Source organism: Pongo abelii, chromosome 6 (assembly GCF_028885655.2).
Source record: "Pongo abelii isolate AG06213 chromosome 6, NHGRI_mPonAbe1-v2.0_pri, whole genome shotgun sequence".
NCBI lineage: Eukaryota > Metazoa > Chordata > Mammalia > Primates > Hominidae > Pongo > Pongo abelii.
The window spans coordinates 62809168-62832332 of record NC_071991.2 but is presented as its reverse complement, the minus strand read 5'-3'; the positions used below and the strand labels follow the sequence as shown (position 1 = coordinate 62832332).

The 23165-nt window shown below is 38.1% G+C and overlaps 1 protein-coding gene across 1 annotated transcript in view; it reads right to left on the bottom strand.

Moving 5' to 3' along the window:
• The window catches only part of RAPGEF5 (Rap guanine nucleotide exchange factor 5), a 239947-nt gene that overhangs the window by 182152 nt on the left and 34630 nt on the right, over nucleotides 1-23165 (bottom strand). The window contains exons 2-5 of the mRNA XM_024250329.2: nucleotides 18585-18635; nucleotides 15995-16101; nucleotides 10614-10735; nucleotides 8981-9149 (exon numbers count right to left, since the gene is read on the bottom strand). Coding sequence (XP_024106097.2) covers nucleotides 8981-9149; nucleotides 10614-10735; nucleotides 15995-16101; nucleotides 18585-18635 — 449 coding nt within the window. The remainder of the gene's footprint in view (nucleotides 1-8980; nucleotides 9150-10613; nucleotides 10736-15994; nucleotides 16102-18584; nucleotides 18636-23165) is intronic.

Sequence of the window (23165 nt, the reverse complement as noted above, 5' to 3'; positions counted from 1 at the left end):
GTATGATGATTTCCAAATAGTAGGAGATTTTACAAATATCATTTTACCTTTAAATATATTATTGTATATGCCTCTTTATCCTTCCCCAATTATTTTTTGTTATAATCATAATGTGTATTACATCTACATACACTGAAAAGCCCACCAAATGTTTCCTTTCAATAGTCATATATATTTTAAAGAAATAAAAATAAAAATGCTTTTGATTTTTATCTAAATATCTACCACTTATGTAGCTTTTCCTTTATTCCTGAATTTCCAACTTTCCCTCTGATATTGTTTCTATTCAACCTGAAATTTTTCCTTTAGATTTCTTTTAGAAAAGGTCAGCTAGCAAAAAATCCTGTTAGTTTTCCTTCATCTGAGAATGTCTATTTCACCTCCATTTTTAAAAACTATTTTCATTGTAGAGGATTGAGAGTTATTCCTCCCCACCCCCACCCCCCCCACACCTTAAAGACTTTCTTCCACTGTCTTCTGGCCTCCATGGTTTCTAACATAAAACCTCTAATTATTGGAATCATTACTCCTCCTGTAGGTAATATGTCATTTTACTCTAGCTGCCTCCAAGATATTTTCATTATTTGTTTCTTAGTTGGTTTTAAGTATCTAGGAGTGTGTTTCTCTGAGTGCTCCTGTTTGGGGTTCACTGGACCTCTTGAATCTATAGATTTGTCTCTCACTCAATTTGGGAAGCTTTTGGTCATTATTTAAAAGTTTTTTTCTGCACCAATCTCTTTGACCTCTCCTCCTGGGATGCCAACATGTGTTAGACTTTACTACAGTGTCCACCAAGTCCCTGAGACTATTCATATTTTTCAATGTTTTTTTTTTTCTTGTCCTGCACACTGGATAATTTATAATGATCTATCTTCAGGTCACCTCTATCTTGCTATTGAGCCAATTCAACAAATTTTTAATTTCAAGTATGTTTTTCAGTTCTAAAACTACATTTGGTTCTTTTTTTATTTTTTATTTTCTATTTCTTGACTAACAACTTCTATCCCTCTATTCATTGGAAATGTGTTTACCTAATAGGGCATAGTTAAAATAGCTGTTATCAAGTCTTTAATAATTTCAATATCTGAGTCATCTCAGGGTTAACATTAATTGCTTTTTCTTTGACAAATGGTCATATTTTCCTGATTATTTTGTGTCAAGTAATTCTGTATTATATCCTGGCCATTTTGAACATAATGCTATACAGCCTCAATGATTCCAGCTGCAGTTCAGTTTTCAATGCCTCTTCTGTGGTACCTTGGGTCTGTCCCACAGATGTCCAGCTCAGGAAACTCACATTTGTGTAGTTCATACACAAAATTAATGAATCCCTTCCCTAGGTTTCCCCTCTCCTGGATTCCCCTACACTGTCAGACTAGCTGGGGCTCCTCTGCCCAGTTCTGACCAAAACCAAACACTCCTTGCCTATTATTTGCCTGCACTGCTACCACCACAGAGCTTTGAACCTGGGACAAACCTATAAGAAAAAAGGAGAATCAAGACAAGGATTTCTCCATCCACCCCACCCCATCACACTCTTCAAAACTACAGGGACCCATTTTCCTGATTCTTCTTGCCAGAAAGATGGGGTTTCTACTGTAGATTTTGACAACTGTGCCACCACTGATCTCCCTGTCTACATCTGAGGCCTGCCTTTGAGGCAATGCTGGGAAATAAAAGAAACAAAAAGGGAAAACTCACACCTGTGTAGGTCACTTCTCCAAAGTTTCACTTCGTTCCATAATCTGCCTGCTTTTGTTTACTTTTGAGAGACCTCGGGTAGTTATTGTTTGTATTTTATCTAGAGGTTTCAGCTGTAATCAATACAAGAGATAGGCTGTAGTAGACTTGCTCCATCTTGGCCTGAACCTGTAGCTCCATCAATAGATTATTCTTCGTAAGACTCTTCAGTGGAATTCGTTATTATCTTGCCATAGTTAACGTCTCATAAACAAGAGGCCAAAAAGTCAAGGTTTGCAGCAAAAAAATTAAGAGTAGGGCCGGGCACGGTGGCTCACGCCTGTAATCCCCGCACTTTGGGAGGCCAAGGCGGGTGGATCACAAGGTCAGGAGATCAAGACCATCCTGGCTAACACAGTGAAACCCCATCTCTACTAAAAATACAAAAAATTAGCTGGGCGTGGTGGTAGGCGCCTGTAGTCCCAGCTACTTGAGAGGCTGAGGCAGGAGAATGGCGTGAACCCAGGAGGTGGAGCTTGCAGTGAGCCAAGATCGTGCCACTGCACTCCAGCCTGGGTGACGGAGTGAGACTCAGTCTCAAAAAAAAAAAAAAAAAAAAATTAAGAGTAGATAGGCTGAAAATATGCATTTCAGTTCTATTGTTAAATGTAATAAGATAATGAAAATGTAGAAAACACAAAAGACAGGAATAACCTATAACAAAAACTCATTTTCAATAGTTGGGAAGTGCTGAATATTCCACACAGTAATTACAGATTTTTTTATGAATTTAGAAATTAACTGTACGAAATATTTTCATTTCTCAGGAAATAATTTGTTTTTTTTTCCCACAGCTTCAGAATCTTCGTGATAAGCTCCCAAGTATCACTTGTGGCACACGACTTCCCAGCTTGTTATCTGTATGAACTGAGCTCAGCCCCTGTTAGTTGCTGAAGGCCTTACATTATTGACATATCGTCATATCCCTCACAAGGCCAAACACGGAAGCTTAAGATCAGTAGATGCCTGGTGAGTAAGTCACTCCGCAGAGTGCTGGTGACAAGTGGTTGTCTTTTCCCAGACCCTCTGCTCCCTGTTCCTCTTCCTCACCTAAACATTAAGAGAAGCAAATTCCATGATCTTGTAATCCCTTTTGGATACAAATATGTATGAAGCTAAATCTGTGGACTTTTCAGAAGTGTCAGCCAAGTGGCGACAGGCAGCATATTTGGTAAAATCTTTTTATCATAGTAATATTAGCCAGTCAGGACAGAGAGGGGGCTGTTTCAGCAGAAGGCGTGTGGCTGAACAGGGTGTATATGGGAGCCACAGCCAGACCTTAGGAGTATCAGCAATGCCAACAGACATCTAGGAAAGCCAATCAGCCAGGCAGGACCACCAGGCATTAATGAAGCTGACACCCAACTTACACCAGCCTCATGCTCCAACAGCAGACGCCAAGAGAATGCCAAGAACAATTATATCTCAGTGGCACAAAGGAGCTGGCTGCCCATCCACTCGCAAGACCAGTGAGGACGAAAAAATGCCTACTCTGACAGGAGAGACTCCCCTGTCCTCCTCTGCCAAGGTCAAGGCGCCCAGACCACTCGCCATGTACCCAGAGGCTACCTTGAGAAACAGGGAGAAATACAGAGACTCGGCTCTTTTACTAAAAGACACTAAAAAGTTAACTAGAGACTTTTTAAATTCCTATATTAGAATAACTTTACTAAAGGGTGCTTCTTCCCCCCACCCCCACCCCCTTTTTTTTGGCCATTCTGCAGGATGGCGGTTCATGTAGACAAACATCAGATCACTTAGAGAAAAACAAAGAAGCTACATTTTCTTTCCATATTTGAGTGTAATATGAGTTAAATTTTAGCAGTCCTCTATGTCTTAATCACAGCATAAATGTTAACTATTGTGTAAGTGGTAGGATACAGTTTTATGCATTCAAGCTTCACAGACTGTCTATTCAAAGCCCTATCCACTCCCACCCCTGGCAAGCTGGGAGCTGCTATAACCACAGCTGAATTGAAATAGTCAAGTTCCCTCACAGCCTAAAGGCCCAAACAAGGTAGTGTTAGAAGCATCTTACCAGTCCCAAGGGAATTATTAGACTGCCTTTTCCTACGCTGTTATTTCATCATTCTTCACCGATTCTTCCCCGACTCTCTGCTTAAAATAAAAGAGCTAGAAACAGTACATTCTGGATAACTTGATTTGGCTGTCTGTTGGAAGGAGATACCATAACTGTTCTTTTTTCCCCCAGAGATAGTGCCCTTGACAACTGATTCAGTCACTTTTTTTTTTCTAATTATCTATTCAGTTTAGGTATAAAAGTTATTTTGTATAAAATTCTGTTTCTTCAAACTAGCTTAGAAACCTTGCAACAGCTTCATTTCCCCTCCTGCTTTAAAGATTCTTTTTTAAATGAGAAAAATCCCCTTTACTATTTTTAGAAATGCATTTGTATGGAAAAAAATTGTGTTTACGTAGAGACATTAAATGGTTTCCTTGCATTATTTTGAAGACACTTAGAAGACAGCAAATTAGAGAGGCCTAATGTAGATAGGTTCACACAGGTAGGTATCAGCAGCCTTTAAACGTCAAAAAGGTTATTAAAAGGAACACAAAATTGGGTTTTCAGCAAATGAATGGACAATGTAAGAATCAACAGGGCACTTGAATAAAATGGATAGAAACAAAGCATCATAGAACTAAGAATGACATGGAAGCATGGAATTTTTTTAAATACAAAATGCAAGAGCAGTAAGTTACTGAAAGCAGTAGCAACATGGACTAGAGACATCATGGAAGTTTTGTGGTCAAGGCAGGACTGGGGCTTCCCCTTCAGCGTTAGGTAGAATTTGACTGGAAAAAGGCAAGAAGAGCAGAGGAAAGAGCAAGAGTATCACACTGGCATGAGGAAGTAAAGAGGTGTGGGCTGGGGTGAAAAGAATGGGATAGGATCATGCATGTGCAACCATAGAAAGTATTGGGACAGTGCAACTGAATGAGGACAATGTCCACGGACATCTTTTCTCTGATCACAGTAGATTCCAAGTCTAGATAAGCTAAAGCTTAGATCTCCAAATTTAGGCCGAAAACATTCTACCATAACATAAAAGTTGGCTTATGATTGTAGTATTGAAAAAAAGAAAAAGGTATATACTGTCTCTCTCTAGAAGAGACCTGCAATGGTTTAATAATTTTATCTTCATATATTTAGTACTTTAGAACAGACAGGTCCATAGGTTCCCCAATGACAATTTTGCTGTATGAGTCAGTTACTACTCCCAAATGCACACATTCACACCAACAGAAAAAACTTGCTGATAAACATGGCATGCTATATAGCAATTCTCAACTCCAGAGCCTAAGATTTGTGTTTATAGTGACCAGTACGACAAAAGACTGCAAGTAATCTGGAGTTACTATTAGGATGCAAATTTTAAAAATTGTCATTTTTAGAAATTAGAGTAGACCCAAGGTTTCTCTATAACAAGGTCATTTCACTGGCATTCCAATTTGTTTTCCAAGTGGCGGAGAAGGAGGTGGAGTTAAAACACGAGGACAGCTTGCAAGTTTATTTCCACAGTCCTATGCCCCGGTGAATCTGGGCACGCACATGGGATTATGCACACCTCCATCTTGTGTGCAGGACAGGAAAGGCTGAAAGGAGCTGCTGAAGAACGCCGGTCCCAAACAGTCACAGCTACCCACAGCCATCTCTGGTTTAAAATCATGCCACTCCTTTTTAGGAAGCTTGTTAAGGTTCATTGAACTGCTCCTTGACTTTTCTCAGAACGCTCTGACCTATATTAAGAGCATATCACAATACAGGACATTTCCTAGAGTCAGACCAATCGAATGATATCTGAATTCTTTTTCTATTGCAAAGCCCTTTATAGACAGCAGTGACGGGAAATCCATAATCATTTCACCAGAGCTAAGTCTAACACTTTTATAGCTTCTGTTTATAATTTTATAGGAAGAGGTCCTAGAATGATCCCCATAACTTCTGGGGAAGGACACATAATATCAGGTATTAAAAGCACAGTCATTAAAGCCAGACACACACAGATTCAAACACTAAAACTCCACTTAATCCTTGTGTGACCTTGGACGGGTTACCCGATCTCTGTACCTAATTTCCTCTCTTATTTAATAGAGATAATAATAGTACCTGTCTTATAACATTCTTCTGAAAGTAGAATAATGAATATAAAGCATTTAGCACAGTGCCTGACCTAAAATTCATTCTCTGCAATCAACCTTTCTATTAGCACAGTCTCATTAATATTCTGAAGCTTATTCTCCTAAAAACAGTCCATATTAACTATTCAGTATTGTCATTTAACAGGAGATTTTATTTATTTTTTCTCTTTTTTTATTTTTCTGGGTACAGAGTAGGTATATATATTTATGGGGTACATGAGATGTTTCGATACAGGCATGCAGTGTGAAATAGAGAATGGGGTACCTATCCTCTCAAACATTTATCCTTTGAGTTACAGAAAATCCAATTGCACTCTTTAAGCTATTTTAAAATGTACAATTAGGTTATTATTGGTATAGTTACCCCGTTGTGCTATCAAAGAGCGGGCCTTATTCATTCTTTCTAACTTTTTTTTGGTACCCATTAACCATCCACACCTCCCCACTAATCCCCAATTACCCTTCCTAGCCTCCCGTAACCATCCTTCTACTGTGTTCATGAGTTCAATTGCTTTCATTTTTAGACCCCACAGATAAGAACATGCAATGTTTGTCTTTCTGTGCCTGGCTTATGTCATTCAACATAATGCCCTCCAGTTCCATCCATGTCGTTACAAATGACTATCTCTCATTCTTTTTTATGGCTGAATAGTATTCCATTGTGTATATGTACCACGTTTTCTTTATCCATTCATCTGTTGATAGACACTGAGGTTGCTTCCAAATCTCAGCTATTGTGGACAGTGATGCAAAAAACATAGGAGTGCAGGTATCTTTTTGATATATAACCTTTCTTTTGGTTATACACTCAGCAGTGGGATTACTGGATACTATGGTTGCTCAATTTTTACTTTTTAGAGAAATTTCAAACTGTTCTCCATAATGGTTGTACTAATTTACATCCCCACCAACAGTGTACAAGGGTTCCCTTTTCTCTGCATCCTCCCCAGCTTTTGTAATTGCTGTCTTTTGAACATAAGCCACTGTCTTTTGAATATAAGCCATTTTAACTGGGGTGAAATGATATCTCACTGTAGTTTTGATTTGCATTTCTCTGATGATCAGTGGTGTTGAACACCTTTTCATAAACCTGTTTTGTCATTTGTATGTCTCTTTTTGAGAAATGTCTATTCAGATCTTTTGCCCATTTTTGAATTGAATCATTAGATTTTTTCCTATAGAGTTGAGTTCCTTATATATTCTGGTTATTAATCCCTTGCCAGATGCGTAGCTTATAAATATTTTCTCCCATTCTGTGGGTTGTCTCTTCACTTTGTTCATTGTATCCTTGCTGTGCAGGAAGATTTTCAACTTAATGTGATCTCATTTGTCCATTTTTGCATTAGTTGCCTGTGCTTGTGGAGTATTGCTTAAGAAATTTTTACCCAGATCAATTTCCTGAAAATTTTCCCCAATCTTGTAGTTTCATAGTTTGAGCTCTAAAAGTCTTTAAACCATTTTGATTAGATTTTTTATATGGTGAGAGATAGGGGTCTAGTTTCATTCTTCTGCATACGGATAGCCAGTTTTCCCAGCACCATTTATTAAAGAGACTGTGTCTTCCTCGGTGCATGTCTTGGCACCTTGTTGAAAACGAGTTCACTGTAGGTGTGTGGGTTTGTTTCTGGGTTCTCCATTCTGTTCCATTGGTCTATGTGTCTGTTTTCATGCAATTACCATGCTGTTTGGGTTACTATAGCTCTGTAGCATAATTTGAAGTCAGGTAATGTGATTCCTCCAGTTTGGTTGTTTTTGCTTAGGGTAGCCTTGACTATTCTGGATCTTTTGTGGTTTCATATAAATTTTAGGATTGTTTTTTCTATTTCTGGGAAGAATGTCATTGGTATTTTGGTTGGGATTGCATTGAATCTGTAGATTGCTTTGGGTAATATGGATATTTTAACAATGTTGATTATTCTAATCCATGAACATGAAATATTTTTTCCATTTGTGGTGTCCTCTTGAATTTCTTTCATCAGTGTTTACAATTTTCATTATAGAGATCTTTCATTTCTTTGGTTAGTTCCTAGGTATTTAATTTTATTTGTGTCTATTGCACACACTGGTGTAAATGGTGGGGGTGAGGTGGTATCAGTGATTCAGTACTCTTTTTTCTATTTCTTCAGTGCTCCTTTCAGCAATATGGAACTATAACCAGGTATTATGAGTGCTCACCTGATTTTTGGTTCTTATGAAGGTGTTTTTTCTGTGTAGATAGTTGTTAAATTAGGGTCGTTGCCTGGGAGACAACTGGTGGAGACTTCAATTCCCTAATCTTGCTCCACCTCCTTCTCAACAGTCAATTGTCATTTTTTTAACTAATAAGAGTTACCCTTGTTATGGTTATACAGGTATTTCTCTCTGAACCTACTTTCTTATCTATGACATAAAGACCATACTGCTTGGCCCACTAATATCATAGAAGTGAAAAGAGTCAACAATATGGGAAAGCATTCTGGACACTGAAGTGTTCTGCATATGTAAAAGTTTTTAACTGAAATTTTAATCCATAACTCCTAATTCTAAAATAAGCTATCACCATAGATAAACAAAGTCATGTCAGAACCATATCATGACTCAAGTCCTGTTCCCAAGCCTTCCCTAATTAATTTTAATTCATTTTAATCATATAGTGATTCAGTATCTTCATGTGATGATTCACGTGTTTTAATTTGCCAAATGTTGCTTCTAGATTATTTTCAGAAACATTCTGTTGAGCTCTTAGGAAAGTCACGACTTGGATAGCGAATAGGATGGGAGTTACTATTTTATTCCAACTTAAGCCCAATCATATGTTTTTTCTTAATTTAGATCTTCTACTCCTATAACGATGATAATTTAGAAACCACATGGTACAGATGGTGAGGCATGGGCTTCTGGGATTTGAATACCAGTTATTTATTAGCTGGATTTAATTTTCTGCAATTTATTTTATCTTTCTAAATGTGCATCTGAAAAATGGGGATAGTAACTCCCTCTTAAATGAGACAGTGATCTTAAAGAGCAGAATATAGTCCCTAGACATGGTAAATGTTGTCTAAGTGTAAGAATACAATGGCACAAGAGAGCATCTACTTACAGTTCACAGATGCCACCTCTAGCAGGAATGAGAGGCACAAGTTGCAGTAAAAGCTTGACACCATTTTGCCATTCTTCTTCTCTTTCAAATTCACAGTACAAGTAGCTACATTCATCAGAGGAAAACTGGTAGAAAACATAAGTATCTTGAAAGTATAGATGCTGGTCCACTGTTTGAAACAAAAAAATGTACAGATCAATTTTTTAAAGGATGTTACTCAGAGAGTAATAACTCATATGATAAACTGAAAGCCCTAATAATTGGGAGCAATCAGGGTTAAGACTATAATTATACATTCTAAGCTCATTCATGTTTATAATCCCATTGAATTGGAAAGGACTTACTGACTAGTCTATTTTTACTACTAGAAGCTTTGGCCAGCATATTCACATGTATTTATATTTTTTCTGCTTTGGAGACAGGTGCAGATAAAATCAATAACAATTCAAAGAGGATGGGGAGAAATCTTTTTTAGTGTCCCAAAGCAAATTAGTATATTTAATTAATTTAGTAATACAGAAATACAACACAATGGCAACTTTTAGATCAATGGTTCTCAACTTAGGGTGACTGTGCCTCCCCCAGGAGACATTTGGTGATGTCTAGACATTTTTGGTTGTTACATTTGGGGAGCAGAGTGCTATTAGTATTGGAGGGTAGAAAAAAAGGGATGCTGTTAAATAAAAAAAACTCTACAATGTACAGGACAGCCCTTCACAATAAAGAATTATCTAACCCAAATGTCAATACTACCAAGGTGGGGAAACCCTGTTTTAAAGGAATCAAGAGCTAGAGATTTTTCCAAAAGGTATTAGTACAAAATACTTTGCTAACCAAAAGCCTGAAACTATCAAGTATCCTAATAATACCTCCATTCCTCAAAGGTAGTTAACTCATTTTATAAATAAGAGTATTAGGTTCTAGGTACTATTGACTATCTGAGATTACACCCACGTCCATATCTGTACCATTCTTTCACAACAGGACCAGGGGTATGCCCTTGATATTTATTACCCATAGGAAAAAAGGGCTTTTCAGTGACCAACTAGCAGCTGAGAGACTGGGCTAAATAAATAATCCAGATTGCTCGGTTTCTAATCCTTCAGTTCTCTGGGCTCAACTAAGAAAAGAGATATCTGACATCTATTTTAGTTGCCAGTTAACATCTACTTTCTGTTCAGTCTAAACAGCTGATTTTCATAGGTCATATATCAAAGTGTTCATGATTACTTAGTCAATTAAAATGGCATAACATCCCACTCATAAAATCAGCTTCTGATGATTATCCTAAGTACAAGATAAATCACACACTTTGAGCAACTAAAGATGTCACCGATTTTGAAAAAAGTTTGTAAGCAGCATATTGAGTTCAGAAGAAAGGAAGTAGAGGAAGGACTCCTACAGGTAATATTAGTCTATGAATCAGCAAGTATCTAATAATTTTTACAAGAATTGTAAGAGAAATAAGTGAATCAAAAGATGACCTGTCACTTAGAAAATAAGAGAGAATACAAATATTTATCTTCAAAAATAATTTCCATCCAGACTGTAACATCCTCTAGAAAATCAAGTGTATTTTCGTCTGATAGCTTAATAAAATAATGATGCTGTGCCTTCAAGACGTAATACTAACCTGATAACATAATTCCCATGTCCAGTAGGAGTTGCCAGACTCCTATGGCCATAGATCTGCACTGGACGAAAGGACAGTGTTCTAGAAGCCAGTCTACCAGTTCTGACCCAACGCAGCTCCTCCTGAACAAAAGCAAAGCCATTCACAGTAAGATATTGCTGACATCCGTTTGCCAAAAAAAAAGATATATAATACCTTTCCTTTCATATGCTTGCTTTTTTTAAACAAGCAACCCAAGAATAAATGGCATATACCTCTTATTCATCTTTCAGATTAAAGCTCAAATATCACTTCCTTAGGGAAACAAGAGTCAAATTGTCTTCTACTTTTTCATCAAATCACCTAACATTTAGTAAGTATATATCTTTACAAATGAACAATATCTGCTTCTCCCACTAGAGAATAATTTTCAGGAGAGCAGGGACTTTATATAACTCACTATTAATTCCCAACAATTAGAACAGCCCACAATACACAGTAAGTTCTCAAAATATATTTGTTTGAAAAATGAAGGAATAAATTTAGCAGCCTTTTATATAGAGATAATGCTTTTACCTTGGTAAGCTACATACCTCAAGTTGGTGGTGATAAACTTTGGTTCAACTATTTATAGATTTTTATCTAGTCCTTTTGAGAACAAAATAATTCCAAGATTAGACAAAATTGGGACCATAGTCAGTGGTATAGAGTTTTGTTTGCTACTCTTCAAACAAAGATTGAACCCTAAAATTTACTCCAAGAACAATAAATTTGATTGTCAATCTTTTTAATATAATCAGTGTAACTAGTTAAGCAGCCAAGGTCACATAACCATAAACCCAGATGTGTTGGATTCCACTAACCACACATGAAAAATTATCTTTGTAATCTGTCTTAAAACACACAACTATATTCAAAAAAATGTCATAACCTGGGTATTACAGGCGGTATCATCACGCCTACTTTTCAAATACATATGAGCCTCAGGGGGAAAACAAAAAGAAAAACTTCTGAAGTGTTTTGTCATTTGCAGAAATTTCATCAAATTTCACTCTCCCTTATGAGAAAAGATCATGAAAAAAAATTTTTTTTGAGACAGGGTCATACTCTATCGCCCAGGGTGGAGTGCTGTGGTGCAAACTCGGCTTACTGCAACCTCTGCCTCCTAGACTTGAGAGATCCTCCCACCTAAGCCTCCTGAGTAGCTGGGAGTACAGGTGCTCACCACTGGCTAATTTTTGTTTTTTGTAGAGACTGAGTTTTGCCATGTTGCCCAGACTGGTCTCGAACTCCTGAGCTCAAGTGATCCACCTGCCTCAGCTGCCCAAACTCCGGAGATTACAGGTATGAGCCAAGCACCTGGCCAAAATGTTTTTCTAAAATAATGTATCATATAATGACTATCTTTATATGCAGTACTGAAGGACCAAGAGATGCCAACATTTATTTGTATTTCTAAAGTAGAAAAATATTGCCTATTTTGCTGTCTCTTGTGATTGGCATAGTTACAAATACCCTAGCATCACACCATAACCAACAATATGAACTGCCATGGATGCTACATTTTCTGGGGTGAAGAAAAATAAAGTAGTAAACTTTTCTGCTGAGATATTTGATCAAACATCCTAGCTTTTCATCAAAAGCTAGAATATATTTGGTAAAGTGTCACTATTTGAAAGATACTCTAAGGCAATTAAGCCAATTCTAGACATGTTCACTTGCAGGTTAGCATAAGACAGCATAAAGATTAACAGTCAAATATATGGATTTCTTTTTGTAGAGAAAATGAGAAAACAGATGGCAACAAAACAGGCAATTAGACCAAACAGTCAAGACTTAACTTCTAATTCTATAGGATATCTTTCATGTTAAAGGTTCAAAGTGTTAATTAACTAATTAATTCCTCAACACCTCTGCCAATTAGCCAGCATCTCAGGGCTTTGAAAGCACTTTTATCTCATGGATTAAATACTGTATCATCTTAATTCATATTCTCAAAACAATGCAGCTCCTTAGCCTGCTCCGAGTGTCTGACATCACCTGGACTATGAAAGCACACAATAAAGCATTTACTAAACAAACTAAACTGTCAAACTGCAAAGGTGGCTAGATGGATACAGCTGCTTGTTTGTTCACAGGTGATAAGGAAGAAGCTTCTTAGAACAGGGCTTCTCAAAACACTGGGTGATCTTCTTAAAGTATAGATTCTGATGCGGTAAGACTGGGTGGGACCTCAGATTCCGCATTCCTTTTTTTTTTTTGAGACTGAGTTTCACTCATGTCGCCCAGGCTGGAGTGCAATAGTGCGATCTCCGCTCACTGCAAACTCTGCCTCCCAGGTTCAAGCGATTCTCCTGCCTCAGCCCCCCAAGTAGCTAGGATTACAGGCATCTGCCACCACGCCCAGCTAATTCTTATATTTTTAGTAGAGCTGGGGTTTCATCATGTTGGCCAGGTTGGTCTCAAACTCCTGGCCTCAGGTGATCCACCAGCCTCGGCCTCCCAAAGTGCTGGGATTACAGGCATGAGCTACCATGCCTGGCCAGATTCCACATTCCTAACAGGCTCTCAGGTGATGCTGGTGACCACAAAGCCCCAATCCCCCAGATCTCCCTTCTCATTGGGAAGGGCTCACTCTGTTTTGGGGAGGCAGGGCTCTGACTCAATATGCTAGAACACAGTACTGTCGTGACAATATTAATTAAAAACTGAGCCCCACTCTCAGAGCAAACTACCGTTTCTATTGCACATGATCCCTTTCTATTTCCCCCACTGACTTTATCGTTATGTTTTAAATCACTTATAAGGATCCACCTACCCCAGGGCAAACATTAGGAGTAAAAGTAAACACTATCATTAATATCACCAAAGCATACAAAATGAGGTGGCGTTGTCTCTGCATTTAATGCCTTGTCCCCATGTCTGCTACAATCTGGTTAAAATACCTAAATCCACAGGACTTAGGGGAGAGCAGTGAGGAAGAAAAGAGAGATGGTTGGAACAGAACAATCTAAACACAGACAGCAGTTCCTACCCACAGTGTATTTTCAGTCTTGTACTCAATCCAGAAACTGCTCCAAGTACATGCAGATCTGACTCCAGTTTCAATACTAGGTAGGAACATTGTGATATGGAGGTGATCAGCTCAAAGCCCATGTGACTGCTTAACAAAACATGAATTTACCCAATCTCCAGAGTTGAAAATTTGATTTATCTTAGCATCCTCCTGTCTCTAGTTAGATCTTTAGCAATTAATTCATAGTAATGTGACACTAATCTTTAAAATAAATCGGGTGATGGTATTTAGTGACGTATTCGTGCAAAAGAAATGACGTCTCAGAAACCAGTGTGATTCTTCCTACAGTACAAAGTGAATAGAAAGCATTTCAAAGTTTTGAAAGTGAGTTCTCACATGGTATGTGGGCAATACTTTACCTCAATTTACTACCAGACAAATGAAAATGATTCATCCCTAGGTAATCACATAAGCACTTCATGTTTAAACCCAGAATATTAATGAGTCCTTAGATTAGAAAAGAATGGTGGTCCTGGCCAGATCACAGGAAAACACATGCTCTCTCCCCATTCTATTCCCGTTAAATCCTAAATCTGTTCTAATTTGGATAGATGGCTTTTTTTTTCCATGAACCCGATTAATGTTCATCTTCCAATCCTTTTTCAATCTCTATCCACGGAGATCCAATCAAGGGGGAAAAAATGAGAATAATGATCAATGTTACACATGGCCTCATGTAAATAAAATGAATACTGTGAGCTTGCTCACGACTATACTCAAAGACTTACACATATAAATTTAGTTTTTTAAAAAAGGAGAAGTCAGATGTTTCTAAAGGTGATGCCATCATCTATTTTTTAAAGTGAGTTTCTATGTGAAGTAGTCCAACCACCACAGCCCTTTTACTCCCTGTCCTGTCTACTTGGTCTGGGCTCTAACCTCATGGTTCTCAGACCTTGGGCTACGAATCCATAATGGGAGGAAAACAGTAGATCTTGGAGATTTTTAAAGAGCTCCATGAGTCCATATACACAAAAGCATTGTTTGTAAACAGAATAGGCATGTCTAGCTATGGCATATTTTTCAAAACCTATGTAAATGCTAATGTGATTGATTAAATGTGCTTAATTAAAGTGTTAATTCACTGGGGTTTCTCACCACACTTTGGATTTGCTCAATTAATGGCTCAGAAGAATATAGATTCTGCCAATTTTGTGATGTTAAAAAAATGGTTGCAGGGAATGGTTACTGACTGAAGAGAAGCATGAAGGAACTTTCTGAGGTATGAAAATCCACTATATCTGGATAGTGGCTAAATGGATAATGATTACACAGGTGTGTAATAAATAAAAGTTCAAGCTGTACATTTAAGATTTGCACATTTTACTACACAAAAATTAAGCCTCAGTACAAAGTGGGTCGGTGGTCTCACTCTGATAGTCTGGGAATTACTATCCCAAAAACCCAAGCCATGATAAAATTTTTTCCATCTCCAGCAAACAGAAAAAACAGAAATATTATAATGAGTTTATCATAAAGGTAAGTTTATTTAACATAAAGGAACATCCTTTATTCTGAGAACTTCCTGCTTTTTGGGTGTCATGAATCCTGAGTCCTCTTCTCACTCTTGATGGGTATTACATGTCATTTCTTTGAAATAGAATAGTGATAACAAATGGTAGTGGTTTTTCTTTTTGTTTTCTTTCATAGTTTTGGTATCATTTGGTGTGGCTTAATATCTTTATCTGGCAAAACAAAAAGCTAATAATTTACTTTTGGTTTTTTCTTTAAATTGTTCCATAAAATGAAAACATGCACATCAAGTTTTCTAAGTGACCATGCCCTTGGTCCAGCTGTACTTTAAAACTGGCCATTTACCTACCTGTTTACTCTCATACTTCTGTCAAGGTAGACACCTGCCATCCCTATGCCAACCTGTCTCTCCCTGCTTCTTATGCACTCAAGGAGGAGGCCCACTCTCACCTGGCGAGTTAGAGCATGTCTCTGCCCAAGGCATCCTTTCAGGGCCTCAATAAGGTCCCTAAAGAGGGGATCTATATTTATTAAAGACCCTAATGTAGCACCACCCCCTCACCCGCTGCAAAATATCACATCTCAGAGGAAGCAGAGCAGAGACTCTCTCAGGAGCCCATCCACACTTGGGGCTGGAAATTCCATACCCTAACTTCAGAACAGGAGTCAAACTGTAAACAAATGCATGATTAAGTTTAATGAAAAGTCACCACCAGTTTCCCCAATAGAACAAACAAACCCTCCTACTACTGATATTGTCCACCTCTCTTTGATCAAGGTTACAATTTTAACACAGGGTGGTTTTTTTTTCCTCAAAGAGAATTTCTGACAAGGTGTTAGAAAACTGTGTTACCTGTAAAACCCCTTGAGGTTTACTCTGTCCTTTATCAGGTCAGCTGCTTGAACGATAATAATATTCCTCAATGCTCTTCCTGCACAAGAAGAATTCTCTCCATAAATCTAAATGGAAAAGACCAACAGTCACTGTAAATATAGAACAATAATGTGACAATTTGTGAGCTACCAATAGCATACTCTATATATATATATTTATATATATTCATATATTTGTATATAAAATCATAACCAAGTCCATAAGGTTGAGACATATTTTAGCCAATATAGCTATAAACCTACAACTATCTTACTTTATTTTAGCTACTGGTCCACTTATACTACTAAGCTGTAACTATTCTCCAAATGCTAACCTGCTTTATTTAACTACAGTTATAAATAATTTTCTTTTACACAAAGTTTTCAGTGTAAAACATCCACTATTTTTTAAATACAATATTTATATCAATACAGCAAATTGAAGAATTTATATTATGTATTAAGTCTGCATATTGATAATGCAAACATACACAGGTCTTGGAAGATGGAAAAACAATTTTCTTCCCTCTCTAGTGAAGATCTCGAACCATGACACAATTTGACAGCAGGCTGCTTTACTCTTAAGCTTCATTCAACTGCAGAGTTCATAGTCAATTCCAAGCATCCGGTTTCATCTACTTCACAACTCCAACTATCAGATAAAAATTTCATTTAACTTATTTTTTTAAATATTCTAATTCCTCCATATGAGTCTCTGGTTCTTGGAGGATGAAGAAGGGTAGTTCTTAGATCTAGAGGGGGCTAGGTCCTACTTTATAATACTACCACCTTCTCCATAACCAGCACCTTCTTCCAAAGCACAATGCTGTTTCACAAGCAAAGGGGGCTAAATGAAAATAAGCTGTCTTCATAACGTTTATGAAAATTAATATATATTCGGGGTACACGCCTACATAGTTTTACTTTTTTCTTGGTAAACTTTTTATGTACCTACTATATACACACACACACACACACACACACATACACATATATACATATATACATATACACATGTATATATATACATAGACATATATATATATATATATATATATATTTTTTTTTTTTTTTTTTTTTTTGAGACAGGGTCTTGCTCTGTCACCCAAGCTGGAGTTCAGTGACAAGATCATGGCTCACTGCAGCCTAGGCTTCTCAGGCTCAATCGATCCTCCCACCTCAGCCTCCCAAGTAGCTGGAACTACAAGCATACACCATCAAGCCCAGCTAATATTTGTGTTTTTTTTGTTTTTTTTTTTTTTTGTAGAGACAGGTCTCCCTGTGCTGCTCAGGCTGGTCTTGAACTCCTGGGTTCACACAATCTGCCCACCTCAACCTTCCAAAGAGCTGGAATTACAGGTGTAAGCAACTGCACCTGGCCGAAATATTTGACATCTTCTCTCAAGGCAAACAAATTGATAATATAATGATTATGATTTGACCGGGAACATCAACCCCATCCTTATATTTCTTTAATTTTCCTAATATCATCTCCTAAACACAAACTGATAAGGAAGTAGGAAGGGAAGCAAATTATTTTTTAACATGTTAAAACTATTAAAAAAAACAAAACAAAACAAAACAAAGCTTGAACAAGCCAGATGACAGAAAGTATTACCGAGGAAGCGGTGTGAGTAAGCTGACACTTGACTAGTCCTGAAAGCATACAATGTTCATTCACTCAGTCATTCAAAAAGTACATAATGAGCAACTGTCAAGTGTCAGATCTGTTCCTGATGGTGGGGATACAGTGGTGGAGAAGGTAGAGAAGGTCCCAGCCCTCACAAAGCTCACAGTCACCTGTTAGCCTAAAAAATGCAAACTTTTTTTTTCTTTTTTTTTTTTTTGAGATGGAGCCTTGCTCTGTTGCCCAGGCTGGTGTGCAGTGGTGCGATCTCAGCTCACTACAAGCTCCGCTTCCCGGGTTCACGCCATTCTCCTGCCTCGGCTTCCCAAGTAGCTGGAACTACTGGCATCCGCCACCACGCCCGGCTAATTTTTTGTATGTTTCGTAGAGACGGGGTTTCACCGTGTTGGCCAGGATGGTTTCAATCTCCTGACCTCGTGATCCGTCCGCCTCAGCCTCCCAAAGTGCAGGGATTACAGGCGTGAGCCACCACGCCCAGCCAAAAAATGCAACTCTTTATTGACTGATTCTTTACCGCAACACAATGATAAATAATGAGGAAGTAAATCTCCTTTTATACAAAACTCAGTGTAAAATATACGCTATTTGTAAAATACGGTGTTTTTAACAATAGATATATTTATATCATATTTATATTATATACATGCTCTGCCACATTGATTCATTCATGTAAAGAACCTGGAAGATGGGAAAATAATTTTTTTCCCTAGTTCGTGAACATCTTGAATCATGACAATGATCAGAGCATCTCAAACACTTTTGCTGTGTCATCCCAGGTGGTGAAGATAATGTGATCACTGCAGCATCCCTGCAAAACTCTATGCGGTCAGGAGCAAAGGGAAGAACTGTAACTTGAGAATTGTACATCAGAATTTGTCAATCACTATTTCAGAAAATGCAGTAAAAGAGAAAAGAATCATACCTGGGAAGGCGTATGTTCAAGGTATGGATTAGATATTCTTCTTGATAGAGTCTATTTTAAACAACAAAAAAAAAATAGTTAGAACCAAATAAACTTTGTACCAAAAAAGGAAAACATAAGCAACAGTGGCCGGGGCAGGCCCCTGCTATGAAAAAAAAAAAAAAAAAAAAATGAGCTTAAATCTCAAATCATGGTCCCTATGGGCTTAGCATCCTTATTTTCACTCAATGTAAATATCTGGTCAACATTCGTAACAACAGGACAGGATATTCCACTTCAGTGGCTCCCAAGAGAAGTACAATAAAAAGACTGGGATTTTCTTGGATCAGTCACTTTATTCTTGGTGTGTTTTGGATTCCATTTCTCCTTTCCTTTTCCTCACCCTAACTCAGGCCTTCATCCCTATACCCTCAACTGTCTGCTTCAGCTTCCCAGTGGATTTTCCTGCTCTCTAGTCACATCCCCTTCAGGCCATCCTTCAAACCACAACTGAGCAAATCTCCCTAAATCACCCCTTTGACTTACAGAGGATCCCTTATTGCTTATCTGAGTTAATCCATGCCCCCTTGGCTCACCACAGTCTGCCTCCAACAGATTTCCAGTATTCTCTTTCCAACTCCCAGCAAAGCTTCTTCAGTTTAGCAAGACCTACTTGTCAGAAGAACTTGCCACTCATAACCCTGCCTTTAGTCACCTCAGTCTTCATGTTAAAAGCCTTCCATCTTCCTCAATGCTTCCCAGAATCCCACCAGACTCGAAGTCCAGTTTTGTGGAGTCGGCTCCTGCATGAAGTTCCTCCTGCTGGGGTATGTTTCTCTTTAGAGCTCTGTTTTTGCTACTATTCAGGTGCAGCACCTGGGTGCTCAGCATTGTTGACTGTTTTTCTGTGTGTGCATTTGCCCCAAGGAATCCATAAGCTCCTTGAGGGAGGGCTGGCAGCTTATACTGCTTTGCTTTCATGGCATCTAGCACACAATTGTGCATAAAGATGTTTATTTTTTCTATTCATTTATTTAGATATTTATATAACTGTATGAACTTAATAAGTATTTGCTGAATGATTTGAATTGTAGGAGCTAATTTTTCCTGCCTAATGATCCAGGAAACAGCACCATCACCCACATATGCTTAAGCACAATACAGAACTATTATCATTTCCTATTGCAGTATTAAAAAAAGGACAGAGAAACTAACATTTATTGAACTTCTAACCTATGTTTAAAAGCTCTTTCCATCTCTATTCTAAGTCTTGCTATCTTTTGAGATCCTATAGTTTTCAGCCTGCCGCCTCCATGTCTTAGAATAATTTGCTAAATGTACAAAACATACCCTACCAGTCATCACTTTCCAGCATCTGAACCTTCTACTAAACTTTAGTCTAAAAAGAGAATTCCCATTCTGCCCCTTCCCCAGGCCACATGGCCCTCACATTACTCCTACTTAAACTAAAATAAAATGTATCAACTCTTTATCCAGAAATGCCAATTGATACCCAGTTAAAGATGTGTAGCTTGATTCAAAGAAAATAAATTTTATAAGGTAGAGAGCCCATTTTTAATTCCCAGCCTTCTGGTCTTGTCCAAATGTACTACCAATCAGCCCCTCCTAGGCCTCATGTACCATGAGCCTATGTAATATAGTCCCTTATTGATATACTGAACAATTTAAAAGTTTTAAATGCACCAGATTATATGAAGATGAATCATCATAATTTATTTTTTTCTCCAAACAGGTAGACTTTTAAAATCACTATGGCAGACCAGAAATGACAGTCTTTATTACTCATCTAATTGCCTGAATCAGCTAAGAAAAGCAAATAGTTTATATAATCTAGTTAAAGAAAAAGCTTTTAAGCAGAAACAAGCTCTAAAAAAAAAACCTGGGCAGGGGCATTTTCACAAAAGAAAACAAGCCACTTGCCTTCCTGGCCACTGCCAACCGGAATCTGGCTGTCTACACACTCGTGTTACACTCACACAATTCCACTTAACAGAAACCTCCCCCATGGATGGCTTGCTTCAAAAGGTAGGTAAGGTGAGTAAATAAAGCAATGGGGTTCTTCTGTACTGAATAGATAGCAGCGTTAGATAAGCTGCTGGCCCCAGGAACTCAACAAGCTCAACATAATAACTGTCTTTTACAGGACACAATTCCTAGGTTGGCTGTCGGGAACTCCCTTGAAACCCTCTCTTCACTGGTCCTAGGAGAGCCTTGTTTCATTAACACTCTAGGACAGCTGTTCTCAAACTTGTTAGCTGAGCATGGGGAGCCAGAGAGCTTTGTGGAACTCAGTCAAGCACTGACTCCCTAAACTTAAAACGACGATCATAACTGTACTTCCGCAGAGACCACTTTATGTTAGTTTTCAGTACTGACCCAAAATAGCAAGGGCCAAAAGCTTAAGGGAAAAAGAACATGGGGAATATTCCATCCATTACCTCATTTTTAGCAGGTACTGGGAAAGGACTGTTACTTAATTTTATCAGAGAAACACCATGGGCCATCTTACTGCTGCTGTAAATCACTCAAGAACTGCCCTCCCAGCATTTATCAGCAAGAGTACCGCAAAAGCACCCTTGAAAATGCACCTCCCTCTTTCCATTTTAACATTCTTTCCCTGATACACAATCACTCAGCTGTTTTCATCCCATCTTGGAATCCCTTGGTTTTACTTTTCCTCTCAGCATCCCAGGGCTTCATCTCATCACTCCTGTGGCAACTCACTTCCATTCATTTCATTTTTGAAGCACTTACTCAGCTGAGCACCCGGCACTGTGGGAACTTCCAGAAACACACACATGGACAAGATACCATCCCTAATTTAGAAAACCCATTTGCCAGAAGGCATAGGATCTAAAGAACCTATTAAGCCCATGAATTCTTTTTCTTGATCCTAATCTCCTTATCAATTTTCTCTGCAATCTTAGATGGCCGGTCACTCGATGCAGGGTATCCTCTCTTAAATGGCTCCCACCATAATCTCTCATAAATATAATGCCCAAAGTGATGATTCCTTTATCCTGTGTATTTTAAATTTCCTAGAATTACTTAAGTTGGATGCAATGATTCTTTCATGAAAGACATATATATCCCAGAGAGATGAAAATACTAATAACATAAATCAAAATAGATTTTTAAGTCAAATGTATTTCTCCTTTCCATTTTAATGAATCATGGAAAATGTTTCCCTAACTACAGGCAAACCTCATATTTTAAATGTAAACTAGGAAATTGCAATCCTTTAATATTAATAAATGGACTTCCAGAAAAAAACAATAGCATAACTCCAGAAATAATTGGTTAGCAACCATATATTACATTTTTTAAGTCAGGTATATATTAAAATTAAAGTGTAATAGTTCATGAAGCTGAGTCTGAAGCAGGCATGGAACTCATTCCAGAGTTGCTAAAAATACCTTGCTGAACAGTGTAATAGACTTAAGGCATATTTTTCATTAGTCCTTAAAAGAGATAGGCACAGTTTTCATCAGTTTTTAAAGGAGATGCCTTAATACTCTCCTTAGACTCAGTTAAAGTACTTAGGCTACTAAGGGGTGAGAGAAATAAAGGAAAAAGACTGAATCACTTCAGTCACTACAGAAGCACTACCTGCCCTTTTACTAACATGAACCAACAAGAACTACCAAATTTATTGATAATGCAAGAATTAAGTTCATGACACAACTTTCTGCCAACTCCAGCCACCATCCCTTTTCCTATTCTGGGTGACCAGGCAGAATATGAAGATGAAACGATGGGATAAATACACTTGAATTTCTTACAAACCCAGGAAGATAAAAAGCCGTATAACTAGCAGGCACATATGTAAAGTGATTATACAATAAAATAATAAAGGCTATGATCTATTAAGCTGCCCAGTGGATTTTTAACACGAGAAGAACCTGTGGGCCCTTCTTCAGCCCCCAAATAAACTTACATCTCAACCAAAGCTTGGTCAAGATTATAAGGACCGAATCCCAGCCACAATATAGGCTTGAGAATTATCCAGTCATCAAAGTTGGGGATAATGGGTCCGGTGCGGTGGCTCACATCACTCTATGAGAACATGCTGCATGTTATTAAGTAATAGTAACTGAGTTTCTGCTGTGTGCCAGAGACTACACCAAGTTTTTGGGGTTTTTTCTTTTTCTTTTTTCTTTCTTCTTTTTTTTTTTTTTTTTTTGAGACAGGTTCTCACCGTGTCATCCAGGCTGGAGTGCAGTAGCACAAGCCCAGCTCACTGCAGCCTCAACCTCCCAGGCTCAATTGATCCTCCCACCTCAGCCCCCTGAGTAGCTGGGACTACAGGCACACACCACCACCATGTCCAGCTGATTTTCGTTTTTTTTTGGAGAGACAGGATTTCGCCCTATTGCCCAAGTTGGTCTCAAACTCCTGGGCTCAAGCAATCCGCCCGCCTCAGCCTCCCAAAGTGCTGGGATTACAGGCATGAGCTACCGCACCCAGCCTATATTGAATATTTTGCATGCATCACATTACTTAATACTTGAAAAACTATGAGGTAAGTACTATAATTAATCCTGTTTTGTAGATGACAAAACTAGACTTAAAGAGGTTAAG